At 44.7% G+C, this 17,889-nt stretch overlaps 1 protein-coding gene across 5 annotated transcripts in view; it reads right to left on the bottom strand.

Moving 5' to 3' along the window:
* MAPKAPK5 (MAPK activated protein kinase 5) overlaps positions 1–4,686 on the bottom strand; it is a 42,617-nt gene extending 37,931 nt beyond the window's left edge. For 2 of the 5 annotated variants that reach the window (XM_058531437.1, XM_058531438.1), the window contains exon 1: positions 4,057–4,685. In XM_058531437.1, the coding sequence (XP_058387420.1) occupies positions 4,057–4,092 (36 nt within the window). In that variant the 5' untranslated portion in view covers positions 4,093–4,685. Of the gene's footprint in view, positions 1–4,056 lie in introns of all 5 variants that reach the window. The other 3 variants (XM_058531435.1, XM_058531436.1, XM_058531439.1) reach the window with 2 other exon arrangements.
* Positions 4,687–17,889: the final 13,203 nt, after the last annotated feature.

Below are 17,889 nucleotides of genomic sequence, written 5' to 3'. Positions count from 1 at the left end.
AGACAAACAAACAAAACTTTAGACCTTTATATCATACCAAACACAAAAGTTAATTCAAATGGATATTAGACCTAAATGAAAGTACTAAACTATCTAGAAGAAAACATAGGAGAAAAATCTTGTGACCTTAGACTAGACAAATATTTCTTAGCTATGACACCAACAGCACAATCCATAAAAGAAAAAACTTTGATAAACTGGACTTCATCAAAGTTTAAATGTTTTGCTTTTCAAAAGAGACCATTAAAAAAGATAAACCACAGATTGGGAAAAAATATTTGTAGATCATATATCTGATAAATGACTTTTATTCAGAGTTTATAAAGAACTCTTACAACTCAATAAGACAAACTCAATTTAAAAATGGGCAAAAGATTTTTATACAGTTCACCAGAAAAAAATACACGAATGGCAAATAAGCACATGAAAAGATGCTCAACAGCATCAGTCAGTAGGGAAATGAAAATTAAAACCACAATGAGATACCACTAAAATGGCTAAGATAGAAAGCCTAACAATACCAAATATTTGTGAAGAGGGTAAAAAAAACTAGAACCCTCAAACACTACTGGTAGGAACTAATAATGATAAAGCCACTTTGGAAAAGTTTCAGTTTCTTAAAAACTGAAATGTTTCTTAAACATAAACTTAACTGAGCATACTACCCAGTAATTCCACACCTAGGTATTTGCCCAGAAGAAATTAAAATATTCACACAAAAACTTGTATGGACAAGTTTTATTTATCATTTTATTCATAATAGCTAAAAACTGGAAACATTCTAAATGTCCACTGACTGGGGATGGATAAAAAATAAAAAGATTACTCAATAATAAAAAGGAATGAACTACTAATGCATGCACCAACATGGATGAACCTCAAAAGTATTATGATACGTAAAAGAAGCCAAACACATAAGGCTACATATTATACAATTTCTTTTAATTTGGAATTTCTAGAGAAGGCAAAACTATAGTGACAGAAAGCAGATCAATGGTTTTCTGGGGAGGGGGGGAATGGGAATAGAAGCTGACTACAGAGGCAGAAGAAACTTTCTAGGTGAGATGGAAATATTCTAAAACTGGATTGTGATGATACTTGCACAACTCTATAAATTTACCAAAAATTATACACTTCCAGTGGGTGAATTTTATGGTATGTAAATTATACTGCAATTTAAAAAAATGTTTTTAAAACCAAGGAAATGAATTTTCACTAAGTTCATCAAATATTAAGAACTCTACCATATACAATAGAAAACAAATATGTAAGACAATCCCTAATCTCAAATACTCATTCTCCAGGTTTAGCTAAGTGTCTTGGGAATAGTGAAGTCATGAGGCTATGGGAGCAGAGACAGAAATGAGAAGACAGAGCCTACGGCTGTAGCCATTTGACCTTATCCTAATATCTTGTTAAGAGTAATAGGATGAGATCTTCAAGTCCAATCAGCCCACTCTCAGGTAGTCAGGCAGCAGAAGTTTAAGTGCTGTGATTAGAGCCCAGGAAAACAGCTTTTCCAGCTGAACTCTAGAGATCTCAGTTCTCACATTTGAGGGACGGCCTCCAAAAAGCAAAACAATTAATACAACACAATGCCACAGACCTAAAGTTTTATTTGATGTGATGAGTCTTGCTTCCAAGGGAATATCCTAGTCAGTACTGGTTGTCAAATCAGATATTTTCAACTCCACTGATTTGTATTGGCTGGACACACCCAAATTAGTAGGAAGAGTCACTAATGACCTATCAAGCACGTGAAAAGCTAAAAAAAAAAAAAAAATTTATGAAAATGAAGTTGGACGAGAGTGAACAAGTGAAGAAAACTACCACTCTTTCTAAACCCCTCTTAATTTGCTATGTGCTAATATTCATCGAGCTCTTACTAAATGTTAGGCATTGTTGTAAGCACATTTAGATATATTTGCTTACTAAATCCTCAAAAACATCCTATGAGCTGGGGAGTGTTTTTATCCCCCTTCTATGGATGAGGAGACTAAGGGACAGAGAAGTGAAATGACTTAAGGACACAGCTAATGAATGGCAAGGCTGAGATTTCAACCCATTAGTCTACCTAGAGAAACTATTGTAACTGCTAATTAACATTGCCTCCCCATTTATATATTTGCCCACTGGAACTATGTCCTTCTTCTGCTCAAAACTCTCCCCAAGTTCCCCTTCTACTCGGGGTCAAGGCCAAAGTTCTTAGAATGGTCTACAAGGCCCTGTGTGCTCTGGCTTCCCATTACCTAATATATTCTACACTGACCCACTGCATTCCAGCCACCTTGCTATTCCTGGATCACACAAGACGTGCACCTACCTCAGGGCCTCTGTACTTGCTGTTCCCACTGCCTGTAACATTCTTCCCTGAGACAGTGGAAGTTTGCTCACTCATTCCCTTCAGAGCTCTACATGTCACCTCCTCAGAGAAGCCCTCCCTGACTATCCTTCCTAAAATAGTATTCCCCACCCTTTTTATACTCCTGAATGATAACCACGTGACAATGTTTATTACCTAATTCCACCACCTAGAATATAACCTCCACGAGAGCAGGGACATCTAGGAGTCTGGCTTTGCACCAGTAGTGCGTAAGACAGCACTTGGCACAAAGCAGACAATATTTGAATTTAAAAATCTGCCCATATGCTTTACTTCACAACCCAGTCATACAACTTTAGGCAACAATTCATGACCCTGTACCAATAAAATCCAAACCAAAACAAAAAATGGATCTATCAAAGCAGTCTTTTAGAACCTTTATTTCTATTATTTAAAATTTTATCTTCCTTGGGCTGCTCCCGTGGCATAATGGTTAAGTGTGCAAGCTCCGCTGCTGGCAGACGGGGGTTCAGATCCTGGGTGCGCACTTCCGCACCGCTTGTCAGGCCATGCTGTGGCAGCATCCCACATAAAGTGGAGGAAGATAGGTACGGATGTTAGCCCCGGGCCAGTCTTCCTCAGCAAAAAGAGGATTGGCATAGATGTTAGCTCAGGGCTGATCTTCCTCACAAAAAGAAAAATAAAATAAAATTTGATCTTCCTTAATGTGTATATTTTGATGCCTCCTTTAAAACGTGAAGTTTCTTTGGAATGATTTCTATAAACTTTACTACCCAAGAAATTGTTAGAAGTGTAAGTTCTTAATTAGTTACTGGTAATAGTGATTGTGTCTTGAAGAGGAAAATAACCCCAAGTTGCCAATGGATGCCTGTCCCTCAAGAGAAAATGAAATTCTGAAATGCACTGAGTTGACTAACACTGCAAAATAACTAAATAATGCATATCAAACTTTAAACTTCAGTGTTCAATTTATATAAGATTCTGATTTCCTAGCTACACCTAGATAACTTTGATTTAGTGCCTTGGCGCCTCAAAGTATGCCTGTTAAAAAAGGAGTGAAAAACAGGTTTTAGAAACTTGTCATTTTATTTAGATCATTTTGGAACACACATATTTGCTTTTCTTTTGGTTAACAGAGCAGTAAATCACAGGACACAGTTAGCTGTTCCTAAACTCAATGCTCCCTGGGAGAGGGAAGCGGAAAGAGGAAAAGGGAAGGGGAACACAGGAAAAGTGAGAACCACCTATTTGCCAAAGGAGGTTTTGTAAGAAGGCGAACCACCTCCTGAAACTGCAGATTTCCAGGCTAGTTTCAAACAAATGGGGAGCGACGGGTAAAGTCCAACTATCCCAGTGCTGTTGCAGCAGATCATCCGGAAGCAAATGCTGGCGGCACTTGGGCAGTGATCCAAAGTCGAGTACTAGGGCCCTCTCCGTCCCACTCACATCAAGTACCTCAACGCCACTCACCTTCCCTTCTAGCTAAGCGCAAGCACCTCTCGCTTTAACCAGGGAAGTACGAGCGATTCGAACATCCCTCCCTACACAGACCCTTCGCCCCAGGGCTGTACAACGCAGTCCGCGGAATCCGGGGAAGACCGAAACCCGGGAGTCGCTGGAATCTCACTGAAGTTCTCTGCGCTTTCTGAGGCTGGAGCCGAGAGGAATGCCACAGGGACAAAGCGGGGAGGAAGGGGGCATCTCCCCCTTACCTTGATGGCTTTCTCCATGTCGCTCTCCTCCGACATGCTCCGAAAGGCCCCTACGGCCGGGAGCGGCGGAGGCTGCGCAGCTGCCCGGTCCCACCGCGGCCGAGGGAGCAAGGGGCTCGGCGCTCGGGCCCCTGGGCCTCGGGAAGACGGGCAGTGGCCGCCCCCGGGGACCGGCGGGGATGAGGGCCCCGGAGCCGGCTCGGCTTCAGCGGGTGGCTTTAGGCTGGCGGCGGCGGCGGCCCCCGGAGAGCCTTTGTGCTGGGCCCCGCGCGGCCGCCTCCCGGCCTCATCCCCGGCCGGGGAGGCAGGCTCCCGGGGCAGGGCGAGGCGGGGAGGGCCCCGGTCCGGGGCGCTCTGCAGGGGCCTCGCGGGGCCGCCTATTAGGCCCTGGCTCGCCAGGTCCTGAGGAGGAGCCTGCGCCTCCGCCTCCGCCGCCGGCACCGCCGCGAAGCCGAGGCCGAGCCCGCTGCCGCTTCAGCGCCACACATCGCCGGGACACCCGCGCCGGGCAGCCCCGCCAGCCGCCCGCCCGCCGGCGCTGTGCCCCGCCTGAGCTCGGGGCCGCCCCTCCTGCAGCCCGACTCCGTGCCCCCACGGCTCCACGCGACCCTCGCCGCCGTCCGCTGGGGTTTCCGAGCCGCCCCCGAACCACGCAGTTGATTTGCAGGCGCCCGCCAGGGCCTCCCCAAGGTGCGCCACGCCCAGGACAGGCCCGCGGGGCCCTACGCAGCGCTGGCGCCGCGCCGATGACGTCACGGGGTGGGCCCGGCGGGGCGGGGCCTTTAGAGATCTCCGCCGGGCTCCAGGAACTGGTTGCGCGAGCGCTCGCGCTCCTTTTTTTCCTCCCCGAGCGGAAGAGGAGATTGATGCCGCCGGAAACACTCTGCGGGAGGGAGCTGGGGCTGTCAGCGCGTGATAGAGAAAAGGAAACAGGCCCCGGGAGGGTCCTGCAGTAAGAGAACAGAATTATGTATAATAATAGCGCTAATGGTTATGAATACGGAGCGTTAATTTTATGTGAAGCTCTTATCCTCCATCAGTTCCTTTCTTTACAAAGTAGGCATTTGGCTCTGTGAGGTGAGTATGTTCTTATCCCCCGTTACAGATTAGGTAACTGAGGCTCCGAGAGCCCAGCTCGCTTGCGCGCAGCTGAGAAGTGGTCAAGGCGGAATCGGAACCCAGGGTTGTGCTTCTTACTCTGCACCAACAGCCTGCCTTGCGGGGGCTTTGGGCTGATCACTTCTTGGTGGTTCTTCATTCATTCACTTGTTTACTGGGCACCAGTATGTGCCAGGCCTTCTCGACACTGAGGAAACACTAGGAACTAGACACGGTACCTGCTCATGGATCTTACTTTCAGGAAAGGGAAGCAGAAAATAAACAGGGAAAAACAGAGTTTGTAGATGCTGAGAAGAAAGTGAAACAAGATGCTGAGGTAAGAGAGTAACTGGATGAGGGGACTTTTTTCCATTAGATGATCAGGGAAGGTCTCCCAGGAGGTAACATTGAAGCTGAGACCTCTGAGGAATGAGAAGGAGCGGTCTATTGGAAATTCGAAGAGATTTCTGGGCATTTGGAACAGCAAGTGCAAAAGTCTTAAGGTGGAAATAAGCTGAATGTGTTCCAGGAGCAGCAAGAAGGTCATTGTAGCTGGAGCAGAGTGAGAAGGAAGAGAGAGTGATAAAGGAGGAGGTTGGAGAGGTGGGCAGGGCTGTATCATATACACCCTTAGGGGTCATGGTAAGGACTTTGGATTTTATTCTAAGCCATCACTGAAGAGTGATGTGATCAAAGTTATATTTTAAAAGATCACTGCTGTATAGAGAATGAAATATGGGCAAGCAAGAGTGGAGACATGGAGAGCTATTAAGAGGCTATTGGAATAATCCAGATGAGAAATTATGATGATGTTTGAACTGAGGAGGTGGCAATAGAGAGAGAGTAGATGGATTTATGATATGTTTTGGAGGTAGAGTTGACAGGACTTCCTGAAGGATTCAACTTCCTGAAGGAAGGTGAGAATAAGAAATGAATCGAGAATAACTTCAAGGTTTCTGGCTTAATTTAAGCAATTGGATGAGTGGTGGTGTCATTCAGTGAATCAAACATTGATGAGGATGAGGGTTGGGGGGAATCCAGAGTTCTTTTTCCATCCAGGTTAATTTCAGGTTCTTGTGCCATAGACCAAAAGATAAGTCAAATAAGTAACTGGATATATATTGTGGTGCAGACATAGTTGTCCTCTTTGTTGGCTATATGCCTACTGTACATTCCTCAGCCCCCTTAAAGTAGGTGTGGCTATGTGCCTATGCTCTCCCCAGTGGAAAGTGTGCAGAAGAGATGTGCATAGTTTCCTGGCTTGGCCCAGAAAATCCGTCAGCAGGTAGTCTTATTTACTCTGCCAGTTGGAAGATGATGACCAGCTTCTGGTGAATGCAAGGCCTCAAGATGGAACATTACTGGAGGAGAACTCTGCCCCATCGACCTAATCTTACACCCAGGACTGTTATATGAGAAAAAAAAATAAACCTGTATTTTATTGAGCTTTTACATATTTGAGTCTTTTTGTTATAGCAGCTTTGCCTGTGCTACCTAATACAAATAAGAACAGTGATCCAGCAGTGAACTTTGTTTTTTTGTTTTTTTGTGTGTGAGGAAGATCAGCCCTGAGCTAACATCCATGCTAATCCTCCTCTCTTTGCTAAGGAAGATCGGCTCTGAGCTAACATCTATTGCCAATCCTCCTCCTTTTTTTTTTCCCCAAAGCCCCAGCAGATAGTTGTATGTCATAGTTGCACATCCTTCTAGTTGCTGTGTGTGGGCCGCGGCCTCAACATGGCCGAAGAAGCGGTGTGTTGGTGCGCACCCCAGATCCGAACCCGGGCCGCCAGTAGCAGAGCGCGTGCACTTAACCGCTAAGCCACAGGGCCGGCCCCAGCAGTGAACTTCGGAAGAAAGTGTCTAAATGACTTGAATTGACATTATCCATAACAGTTAGGAAATAGAAGTTGCCTTGGATTCATTCATCCATTCAGTAAGAATTTATCAAGCACCTCTCTGTGCCAGGCACTGTGCTACATAATAGAGATGCAGAGATGAAGAAGAGACAGGGTCCCTGCCATCAAGTACTCTGAGTCTGGCAGCTCAACTTATTCACTCTCATCTGCATATGCTTTCCGTCTACTCAGAAACTTACTCTCCCTTCCCAGCACACACACACAGCCAATTTCTACACATTCTTCAAGCACATTCTAAATACCGTTTTATCAGAAAGACGATGCCTAATCCTTGTCCCCAGTCTAGATCAGATATTCCTGTTTTCTCATAACTTACTCCCTTGTGTTTATCACAGTTTTTATTTATATACTCGTTTTTTTATTCTTTAGTGTCCTCTCCCCCACTAGCCTGTAAATAATCTCAACAAAGGAAAGAATTTTATCTGTATTATTGGTCACCTCCTCAACACTCAGCCCACTGCAACTGCTTAATAAATATTTGTTGAAGGAATCAATGAATAGAGAAGGCAGAGCCCTAAGAAGAGGAGGTTTCCTCCATTTTTTGCTGGGGAGGTGGCAGTGGAAGCAATGTGATGCTGCCATACTTAAAAAACAAAAACGGAGGGCCGGCCCGGTGGCTTAGCCGTTAAGTGCACGCACTCCGCTACTGGCGGCCCAGGTTCGGATCCCGGGCGCGCACCGACGCACCGCTTCTCCAGCCACGCTGAGGCCGCGTCCCACATACAGCAACTAGAAGGATGTGCAGCTATGACATACAACTATCTGCTGGGGCTTTGGGGGGAAAAAAAAAGGAGGATTGGCAATAGATGTTAGCTCAGGGCTGATCTTCCTCACAAAAAAAAAGTTAAATGTAGAATTACCATATGATCCAGCAATTCCATCCTAGATATATAGCCCAAAGAACTGAAATAGGTATTCAAACAAATACTTGTATACAAATGTTTACAGCAGCACTATTCACAATAGCCAAAAGCTGGAAGCAACCCAAATGGCCGTCAACAGGTGAATGGATAAACAAAATATGGTCTATGCATATAATGGGCTATTATTCAACCATAGAAAGGGGTGAAGTACTGATTCATGCTACAAAATGGATGAACCTTGAAAACATGCTCAGTGAAAGAAGCCAGACACAAAAGCCACATATTGTATGATTCCATTCATATGAAATGTCCAGAGTAGGGCCGGCCCCGTGGCTTAGCGGTTAAGTGCGCGCGCTCCGCTCCTGGCGGCCCGGGTTCGGATCCCGGGCGCGCACCGACGCACTGCTTCTCCAGCCATGCTGAGGCCGCGTCCCACATACAGCAACTAGAAGGATGTGCAGCTATGACATACAACTATCTACTGGGGCTTTGGGGAAAAATAAATAAATAAATAAAAATTATTAAAAAAAAAATGTCCAGAGCAGGCAGACCCATAGAGACAAGCAGCGGGCTGGTGGCTGCCAGGGGCCGGGGAGAGGGGAACGGGGAGCGACTGCTTAATGGGTGCAGAATTTCTTTGTGGTGTGATGAGAAGGGCTTGGAACTAGATTGAGGCAATAGTTGCACGACATTGTGGATGTGCTAAATGCCACTGAGTTGTACACTTTAAACCGGTGAGTGGTGGGGGCTGGCCCAGTGGTGTAGTGAAGTTCACGTGCTCTTCTTTGGCAGCCCAGGGTTCGCAGGTTTGGATCCCGGGTGGGGACCTACATGCCGCTCGTCAAGCCGTGCTGTGGCGGTGTCCCACATACAAAATAGAGGAAGATGGACACAGATGTTAGCTCAGCGATAATCTTCCTCAAGTGAAAAGAGGAAGATTGGCAATAGATGTTAGCTCAGAGTCAATCTTCATCGCCATAAAAAAAAAAGGTTAGTAGTCAATTTTATGTTATGTGAATTATACATAAGAATAAAAATAAGAAAAAAAACCCAATATGATGCTTAAATAACCCCATTACTCTCAAAAGGATCTTTCTTTTTTAAACTGAATTATTTAATAACAACTTAAAAGTCTGTTTAAAGTATTAACAGACCCAGGCTAGTAGGTGAATTTTCTAAGTGCTTAGAACAAGGGTGGCGAACTTCTGAGTCTTAAATGTTTCGTCACCTGACATCTTCGGTAATCTGCTTGAGTAATTGCCAGGGAAGCCTGTCCGCGCTGTTTTCCCCTGGTGGCTTGGGATAGCTCTCATTCCAAGTGGAGCCTTTGAAGATTTGAGACGACAAAGCAGTTGAAAACCATGCAGTCCTTCTCCTTCCCCTCCTATTTTTTTTTCCCTTTAGTGAGGTTTCTTGTCCAATTTCAAAAGCATCGTGTATGTCATTATTTTTTAAAAGTTGAACAATGTAGGAGTTAATTCAGAAAGTGAAAATCTCCTACAGTTCCCCACCAGAGGCCACTTTGGTTAACAGTTTTCCAGTACTCTTCTCTGAAACCAAGTTTGCATTTACCTGCCTGCCACATAGCACCTTATAACCACAGCCAGCTTTGGGGGAATCACAGCATATCTCCTTTCCAAAAACTCCACAGAACCCAAGCTTTACTCCATGATAGGAACTAACACCTCTACGGTAACTTTCACCTCTCTTATCTCATTAACCTCCTAACAGCCCTCGGAGGTGGGCACCATGATTATCATGATCCCCATTTTACAGATGAGGAAATGAAAACTAAGAGGTTAACTAGACTCAATCAATTTTTAGTAATTCATCCAAAAATATTTACTGAGGACCTACTGTGTGCCCAGCAATGGGCTGGCTCATTCAGCTGGCTAAGCGGCAGTTAACTCTAGAACTGAGGACAGACCCTATTCTCTTGCCACTACATTTCCCTCCCGGGCACCCACTGCCATAGCTGAGGTGAGGGTCGCTGCAATGTGCTACTGCACCTTCCTCGGGGGTCACATCACCTCCTCAGGATGAGAATAAAATCAGTTGGTCTGAAGGTCTGGCGATGCCTCTTCTAGTGCAGCACTTCCAGAACCTTGCTATGCAGACAGATTCCCAGCAGATCTTGTTCAAATGCAGATTCGCGTTTACTGGGTCTGAGTTTCTGCATTTCTAACAAGGGCCCAGGTGACGTCGATGCTGCTGATCTCTGACTCATCCTTCGACTAGCAAGGTTCTCATGCTCCCTTAGTCACCCTCTTCAACCTTGAGAGTCCGTTTTCCACACCTCCATATCCCAGGCCCACGTTTCCTGAGTTTAGAATAGCGCAGTCCTGCAATAATGCCCCAGTACCATTTCTTACATATCACTTCGGGCTATTCTAACACACATTCACTGAGCATCTGCTCTAGGGATACAGAGTTGGGCTCTACCATCAAAGGCTTCACACTCTAAGGAAGGAAGCAGATCGAATACAGCATAATATAGCAATATGTAGAAGTGTGTAGTAAGTACAAAAGTAGTTCAAAGGAGGAAGCAATACACTTGGGGCTGGGGGTAGGATACCCCGTGTCCTAAAGGAAATGAGCTCTGAGTACCATTCCAAAGGCGACATGGAGTAGGGACCAGCCCTGATGATACAAGATATTGTAATGAGTAAAAGGAGCTACACGTTTGCTGGAGCAAGAATGGACGAGAAGCTCTAGGATCCAGTGCTCGGAAGAGCTGTGGGGTTATCAGATCCACAGGATAGCTGGTGCTCCGTTGCCATCAAGCTGTGCTCAGGCTGGGACAAGTCCTGGAATCCCTTGGGGCAGTTAGAGACTCGGGAACATCATCAGGCAGTACACAGATGCTTTGCTCCATTTTACGGAAATAACAGACGCCCAGAGGCCCTATGACCCGCACACTCCAGGGGGACTCCGCCTCCAGGTTATGTGCAAGTTCCAGGAACGAACTGGAAATCACCGTGAGAAACCCACTGGAATACTGGTTTTCTGTTGTGATAGTGTGTTTTCTTTTTTTAACTATGATTTTTCAAAGTGAAAATCTCCCTATTGTGTTTGCTGGTTATAAAAGTAATATAATCTGAACATCCATTAATAGGGGGTTGTTTCAATAGCTTATGATCTGTTTATACATTAACAGTGTAGCCATTGAAAGGAACGAGAGAGGCCTATTATACGCACTGAAATGAAAAACACTCATAGTAGAACAAGTGAAAAAAAGGAAGTTACTAAACATTCCGGATAAAGGCCATACTTCTCATTGTAATTAATAGTTAATGAAGGATTGTATGAAAGAGAAAGTGAAGTCTAATTATTGACACACAATTTAGTGTTCTTCAGAAGTTTTTATAGGCACTTGTAAATGTGTGTGTTTGTTGTATGTGAGATAGTCAAGGATGTGCAGACTAGCAGGAACTACAATTGTTTGTGGCAGGAAAATTATTTGTCATTTACAACCACCACCGTTCCCCAAGAAGGGTTCCTGATTTGCTGACAAGGTGGGAGTGTGTGAGAGAGTGCAGACTGTCCCTGGCTGGTTTGCTGTGCATTAGGGAAGGATGGGGCAGGGGAGTGGAGGGAGATAGGAGGAGGAGGGCTGTGGAGGGAAGAACAAGGAACAGAAACCCCTGGGCTGGGGAATGGGGTGCTCTTGAGGAGAGGATGCATGTCTGAGGGTGGGGAAGGACAGGGATGACAGGCTGAGCCCCAGGTGATGTGTCACTCTCCTTGACCCTCCTGACATCTGCAATAAGGCTTGCTTTCAGGCATCTATTTGCTTTGGAAAGGATTTAAAATTCTGAGTCCTGTTTCAAGGTTAGCACTGGGCACTATCAGAAGCTGCCAAGTAGGGCCCAGTCACATCTGAGTTTCTGTTATGTGATTTTTTCTTTCTTTTACAAAAATGGAGGTCTAACCCAAAAGAAATGAAAACGTATCCACACAAAAGCTTGTACAGGAATGTTCTTGGCAGCATGATTCATAACAGCCAAAAAGTGGAAACAACAGATGAATGGATAAACGAAACGTGATATATCCACATCATGGGATAGTATTCAGCCATAAAAAGGAGTGAGGTATTGAAGCACGCTGCACCACGCACGAATCTTGACAACGTTACACTAAGGGAAAGAAGACAGACACAAAAGGTCACATACTGTATGACTCCATTCATGTGAAATGTCCAGAACAGGCAAATCCCTAGAGAGAAAGTAGATTAGTGATCGCCAGAGGCTGGGGTGGGAGGAGTGCATGGGATTAGGGGATGACAGCCAAGGAGTACAGGTTTCTTTTTAGAGCAATGAACATGTTCTAAAATCTGTTGTGATAGATGCACAATTCCGTGAACGTACCAAAAAAAACTGAATTGTACACTTTAAATGGGTGAATAGTATGGTAGGTGAATTATATCTCAATAAAGCTGTTTTAATAAGGAAAGGGAGGGAAGGAAGGAAGGAAGAAAATGGGAGCCAGCTGACCTTTCTTGAGATAAACCAGTGTCTCTCCGACTTTAGTGCACATACCAACCCCTGAGGACCTTATTAAAATCCAGATGCTGATTCATTGGGTGTGGAGTGGAACCTGGGATTCTGCATTGCTAAGAAGCTGCCTGGTGATTCAGATGCTGCCAGTCGGTCCTGAACTACACTGAGGAGTGAGTGTAGACACCTTCAGGGTGCCCATCACCCAACAGCCCCTGCTTAGGGGATGGGATGGGCCTGTCTACACGTGAGCTCCACGTGACCCTGTCCTCCAGCCACAGCTGACTGGCTCAGGAATGGACGTCTGACCCGGGCTGGGCCTCCCATCGGAGGCTCCTGGGAATCGAGACTGGAACGTGAAGCCAGTGTGGGTCATGTTGTCCAGGCTGAGGCAGTTAACGTGGTGAACACCAGTCTGCAGAGAGGAGAAGGCTGCAGAGAGAAGCAGAAGGGAGCAGCGTTCCTGTCCCTCCCTGTGCTTCCTGGTCCACACCCTTCCCCAAACGTCTCCCTTCTGCTTCACGCTCAGAGTGATGTCACACCCCTCTGAATGCCTCCGAGTGGTCACTGGTTTCTTGAGTGGACATGTAAGCTGTTGGACGTTTCCTGCTGTTACAGACAGTGCCCTTTCCTAACAGGCTTTGCACGCTTGTCCAGTAGTTTTCTTCGATATGTTTTTAGCAGTGGATTCCTACCAGAAAGGTCATATCCAGTTATATTCTTTTATAGTGTGAGAGCATGCACTGGCTTTTTTTACCTATATTTCTGTTCCTCAAATATATCATAGTAAAATTGGACAATCTGTGAATGGAAAGTTCTAGCCTTTGCTGAACTTGACTCAGCTCAAATCCTTCAGCCTCTCAGAGTTGGAAGGGACCCCAGCAATCATCAAGCCCAACCCCGTGCCCGCAGTGCAGCTGTGCATTTCCACAACATCCCTGCTGGCGCTCCTCAGGCCTCGCTGGGACACTTCCCTTGACCTGGCCTGAACCATCCCACCCACAGGGCTGCCCACTGCAAGAGGACTCCTGCGTGCTTCCCTCCCTGTTTGCTGACTGGCTCAAGTCTCCCCTTTGGGAGCCACAGAAACATCATCCCTCTCCTGGGACAGCTTCTCAGATGTCTGACTTGGCAGCCTTTTAAAAAATTATTTTCTTATTGTGGTAAAAAATGTATAACAAAATTTCCATCTTAACCATTCCTAAGTCTACAGTTCAGTAGTTTTAAACATAGTCACATTGTTATACAACCAATCTCCAGAACTTCTCATCTTGCAAAACTGAAACTCTATACCCATTAAACAACAACATCACTTGGTAGCCTTTTGAAGCCCAAACGGAAAATGGGATTCTGAAAGGGCACCATTCCCAAAGAATTATAATATCTCATTTGATAACTGAGTCTCACTTTCCAGCTAAGACGCGAGACACAGAGATTACCTCAAATGTACAGGTACATGACATTTTGATATAGCTTTAAAAATAAACCATCATTATTATTATCATTATTACCATTACTATTGTTATCATTATCATTACTATTGCCAGGTCATATACAGAACTGCTATCCTTATCCCACCCCTGCAATGGGATTGGAGAGAGGAGTCTGTGAGAGTCAGAAATGAGCGAACATCGGGCACTGTCTTCGTCCGTGCGGGCTCCTATAACAAAATCCCAGAGACTGGGTGGCTTATAAATAACAAGTGTATTTCTCCCAGCTCTGGACAATGGAAGCCTGAGAGGAGAGTGCCGGCGTGGTTGGGTGAGGGCCCTCTTCCTGGTTCATAGCCAGTGTATGAGGGTCTCCAAGGAAGCGGAGTAGGACCAGGAAGTGTCACCTGCTTCCCCAGGATAATCCTGTCGCTCAGATATTTCCAGTGTCAAAATCTCCCACAAGTATTGTATCAATGTGTATCAAGTTAAATTTCCTGAATTTGGTAAGTGAACTGTGGTGATGTAAGAGAATATCCAAGGTAAAAGTTCAACTACAATAAAGTATTAAGAGGTAAATGGGCATGATGCCTGCAACCTACTCATAGATGGTCCAGCAAAAAAGAAAATATATATAGGAGGTGAGAAGAGGAGGAAGGAATGATAGAGCAAATGGGGAAAAATGTGAAATAGATGAATCCGGGTAAAGAGTATATGAGAGAGGCCGGCCCCGTGGCTTAGCGGTTAAGTGCACGTGCTCTGCTGCTGGCGGCCCGGGTTCGGATCCCGGGCGCGCACCGACGCACCGCTTCTCCGGCCATGCTGAGGCCACGTCCCACATACAGCAACTAGAAGGCTGTGCAGCTATGACATACAACTATCTACTGGGGCTTTGGGGGGGAAAAAAATAAATAAAAATTTAAAGAAAGAAAAAAAAAGAGTATATGAGAGATGGTTGTACTATTCTTAAAACTTCTGTAAGTTTGAAATAATTTTAAAATAAAAAGTAAAAAGCAAACAAACACGAATTTTTCTGAAGGAAGTTTTGATCCCTCTCATATTAAGGAGATGAGGGTTTCCAGGGGGAAGGATCAAAGAGCGACCGAATGTAATTTTTTCTAGGGCAGTAGTTCTCAAAGTGTGGCCTCCAGACCAGCAGCATCAGCATCGCCTGGCACTTAGCAGGCGCACAATAAATATTTCTTCTTGGGGCCACAAAACTGGGAGCCACATTTATATTTCACTGAAAGGTTTCTTTACCATGTGTATTTATTTCCTTTTCAAAAAAGGTTAATAAAAATCAACATAAATCAATCAATATCAGCTCCCTTTTATCTTTCACAAAATAGCCGGCTGAGAGCTGGAAATGACTGTAGGGATCGTGAGGAAATGGAGGCCCAGAGGTTACACAGCTTGCACAAGTTACCCCAAACAGCTCTGTGACCCTGGCTGCTTTATTTTTTTTAATTGAGGTGAAATTTACATAAAATTGACCCTTTTAAAGTGAACAGTTCAGTGGCATTTAGTACATTCACAATGTTGTGCGACTATCATCTCTAGCTAGTTCCAAACCATTTTCATCACCCCAAAAGGAAACTCGGTATTCATTAAGTAGTTACCCCCCTTTCCCCTTCTCCCCAACCCCTGGCAATCACCAGTCTACTTTCTGTCTCTCTGGATTTACCTATTCTGGACATTTCATAAACGTGGAATCATATAATATGTGGCTTTTGTGTCTGGCTTCTTCAATTTGCATGTTTTCAGGGTTCATCCATGTTGTAGCAGGTGTCAGGGTTTCATTCCTTTTTATGGTTGGATAATATTCCATTATGTGTATAACCACATTTTTTTTTCACATTTTGTTTATCCATTCATCTGTTGATGGACATTTGGGTTGTTTCTACCTTTCGGCCAATGTGAATAGTAGTGCTGTGAACATTTGTATACAAGTTTTTTTGGAGTCTGTTTTCAATGATTTCGGGTAGGTGACTCTGGCCTCCTGGTTCCCTCACTGCATTGCCTGCCAGAGGTTGCCGGTGTACAGCTGTGTCGTATATAACACCATCTTTGACAGACCCCAGAAGGTGGGTCTATCCTATCACCTCTTGGAGAGGATAGCACTGCAGTTGTAAGTATTGCCCACGAGGTGGCGCCTATACCCAGAAAACACCTCCTGAGCCCGGTTCTCCAGGCTGCTATAAGATCCCGGGGTCCTGTACTCGGCCAGGAGTGGCACAGGTCCACTTGGGCACTCGGCAAGGCTAAAGGCACAAACGGCAGCTTTACACCCAATACTCCTGTGACTGACCCATATCCAAATACTCAGAGAGATCAGGTTGTGCATAACCTGAGAACTGTTTTTGCTTCAAACAGCTATTGAGGTTCTAAGTGTTTCCTGTCACTAAAAGCACAAGGAGATTAGTGTCTAGGATGTTCAAGTCAGCATTACAGACATTTTTTCATAGCTAGCATTTCCTTTGTTATTCAACAGTTTAAGGAACAGATTCTCTTACAATGACAGTGAGTCTGATTCACAGGGCTCAGAGGCAAAAACATTACATTTGGGGCCAGCCTGGTGGCATAGTGGTTAAGTTCACGCACTCTGCTTCAGTAGCCCAGGGTTTGTGGGTTCGGATCCTGGGCACGGACCTACACCGCTCATCACGCCATGCTGTGACAGCGTCCCACATACAAAATGGAGGAAGATGGGCACAGAAGTTAGCTCAGGGCCAATCTTCTTCACCAAAAAAAAAAAAAAATCCTGCCTTTGAGGAGCTTGTATTCTAGTGGGGGAAGACAGACAATAAACAAGATAAATAGGAAAAAATATATACATGGTAAAAGCTGGTAAATGTAAGAAACAAATTATTAAAAAAAAAACATTACATTTCTCTGATTTTTCCCATTTGCCCCTAATGGGTTCTTGGCAACACTGTTTGGAGCACTATAGGGATCCCACCAGTGGAATATCCCGTTACTGCCGACTGGTCATAAAACCCTAGTCTCCTCCTTGAGGCACACATTTCAGGTATGAACGGTTGTAGAATGATTAGATTTATTCATATATTATGAATATAATATGAATGAATATAATCAAAATAATTAGATTTAGTTGTATTTCATTATTTTAAATTTAGTGACATCGTTTTACTTTCATTTTTGTAATGCTTTCTCTTTAAGGCAGTTAAATGCTATCTTTTTATGTATGGCAGTAAAGTGTTTTCTAAAATTTTTATCTAAATAAAAGAGCTGATTTAAAGAAAAAAGTAAATAATAGTACAGGTATATGCACGTTTGACAAAAATTGTGAAGCGCTATTCAAATAAGTCAAACTAGTCTTTAGTGGAATAGGGATCGTTTATCAAATATGTGGCTTAGCCCGAGGGAAATGAGGCCAGGGGTCAAGCGACGAGCTTCACCACCCCCCTCACAGTATCTGCCAAAATTAATACAGGTGTGTTTTTCCTAGGAAAAGGTCCAACTTTTCCTCAAATTCTTAAAGGAATCTGTGACCCAAACATGATCACAAACTATTACTGCGATTCAACTCTTTTTGCTCCAATTCCACTGCTCACCAAGGAATCTTTTCATTCCTAATTTACTAACAATACTAATTGCTAATTTGCCAAGTACCTTGACTAAAGGAAGGCAGTGTTCTGGATAGGAGGTTCAGGAGATCTGGTTAACTTGGAAATACACACCTCACTTAAAATGAGCAAACCGACATCTGGTTTCCAAACTAACCTCTTAACGAAATTGGTCCAGCATGAACCTGTCTCCTGTGGTCTGACCAAGTTTTTTTAACTTAAAACACTGAGACCCAACCTTGGATGGCGAGTGTCTTTTTCACGGTTTACCTCTCCCCCTCTCTGAGGGCAGGGACTGGGGTCTTGCTTAGGTGTCATCCCTAGTGCCTAGCACAGGGCCTGCCAGGTGGACAGGCCAGGGAGATCTGTTCATTACACACAGGAAACAAAAGCTCTTTACGCACAGTAGGGGAGGGGCAGGAGTTGTACACAACATGGCA

Source organism: Diceros bicornis, chromosome 35, assembly GCF_020826845.1.
Source record: "Diceros bicornis minor isolate mBicDic1 chromosome 35, mDicBic1.mat.cur, whole genome shotgun sequence".
Classification (NCBI taxonomy): domain Eukaryota; kingdom Metazoa; phylum Chordata; class Mammalia; order Perissodactyla; family Rhinocerotidae; genus Diceros; species Diceros bicornis.
Note: the sequence above shows the minus strand (reverse complement) of the source record. Positions and strands in the feature narration are given on the sequence as shown.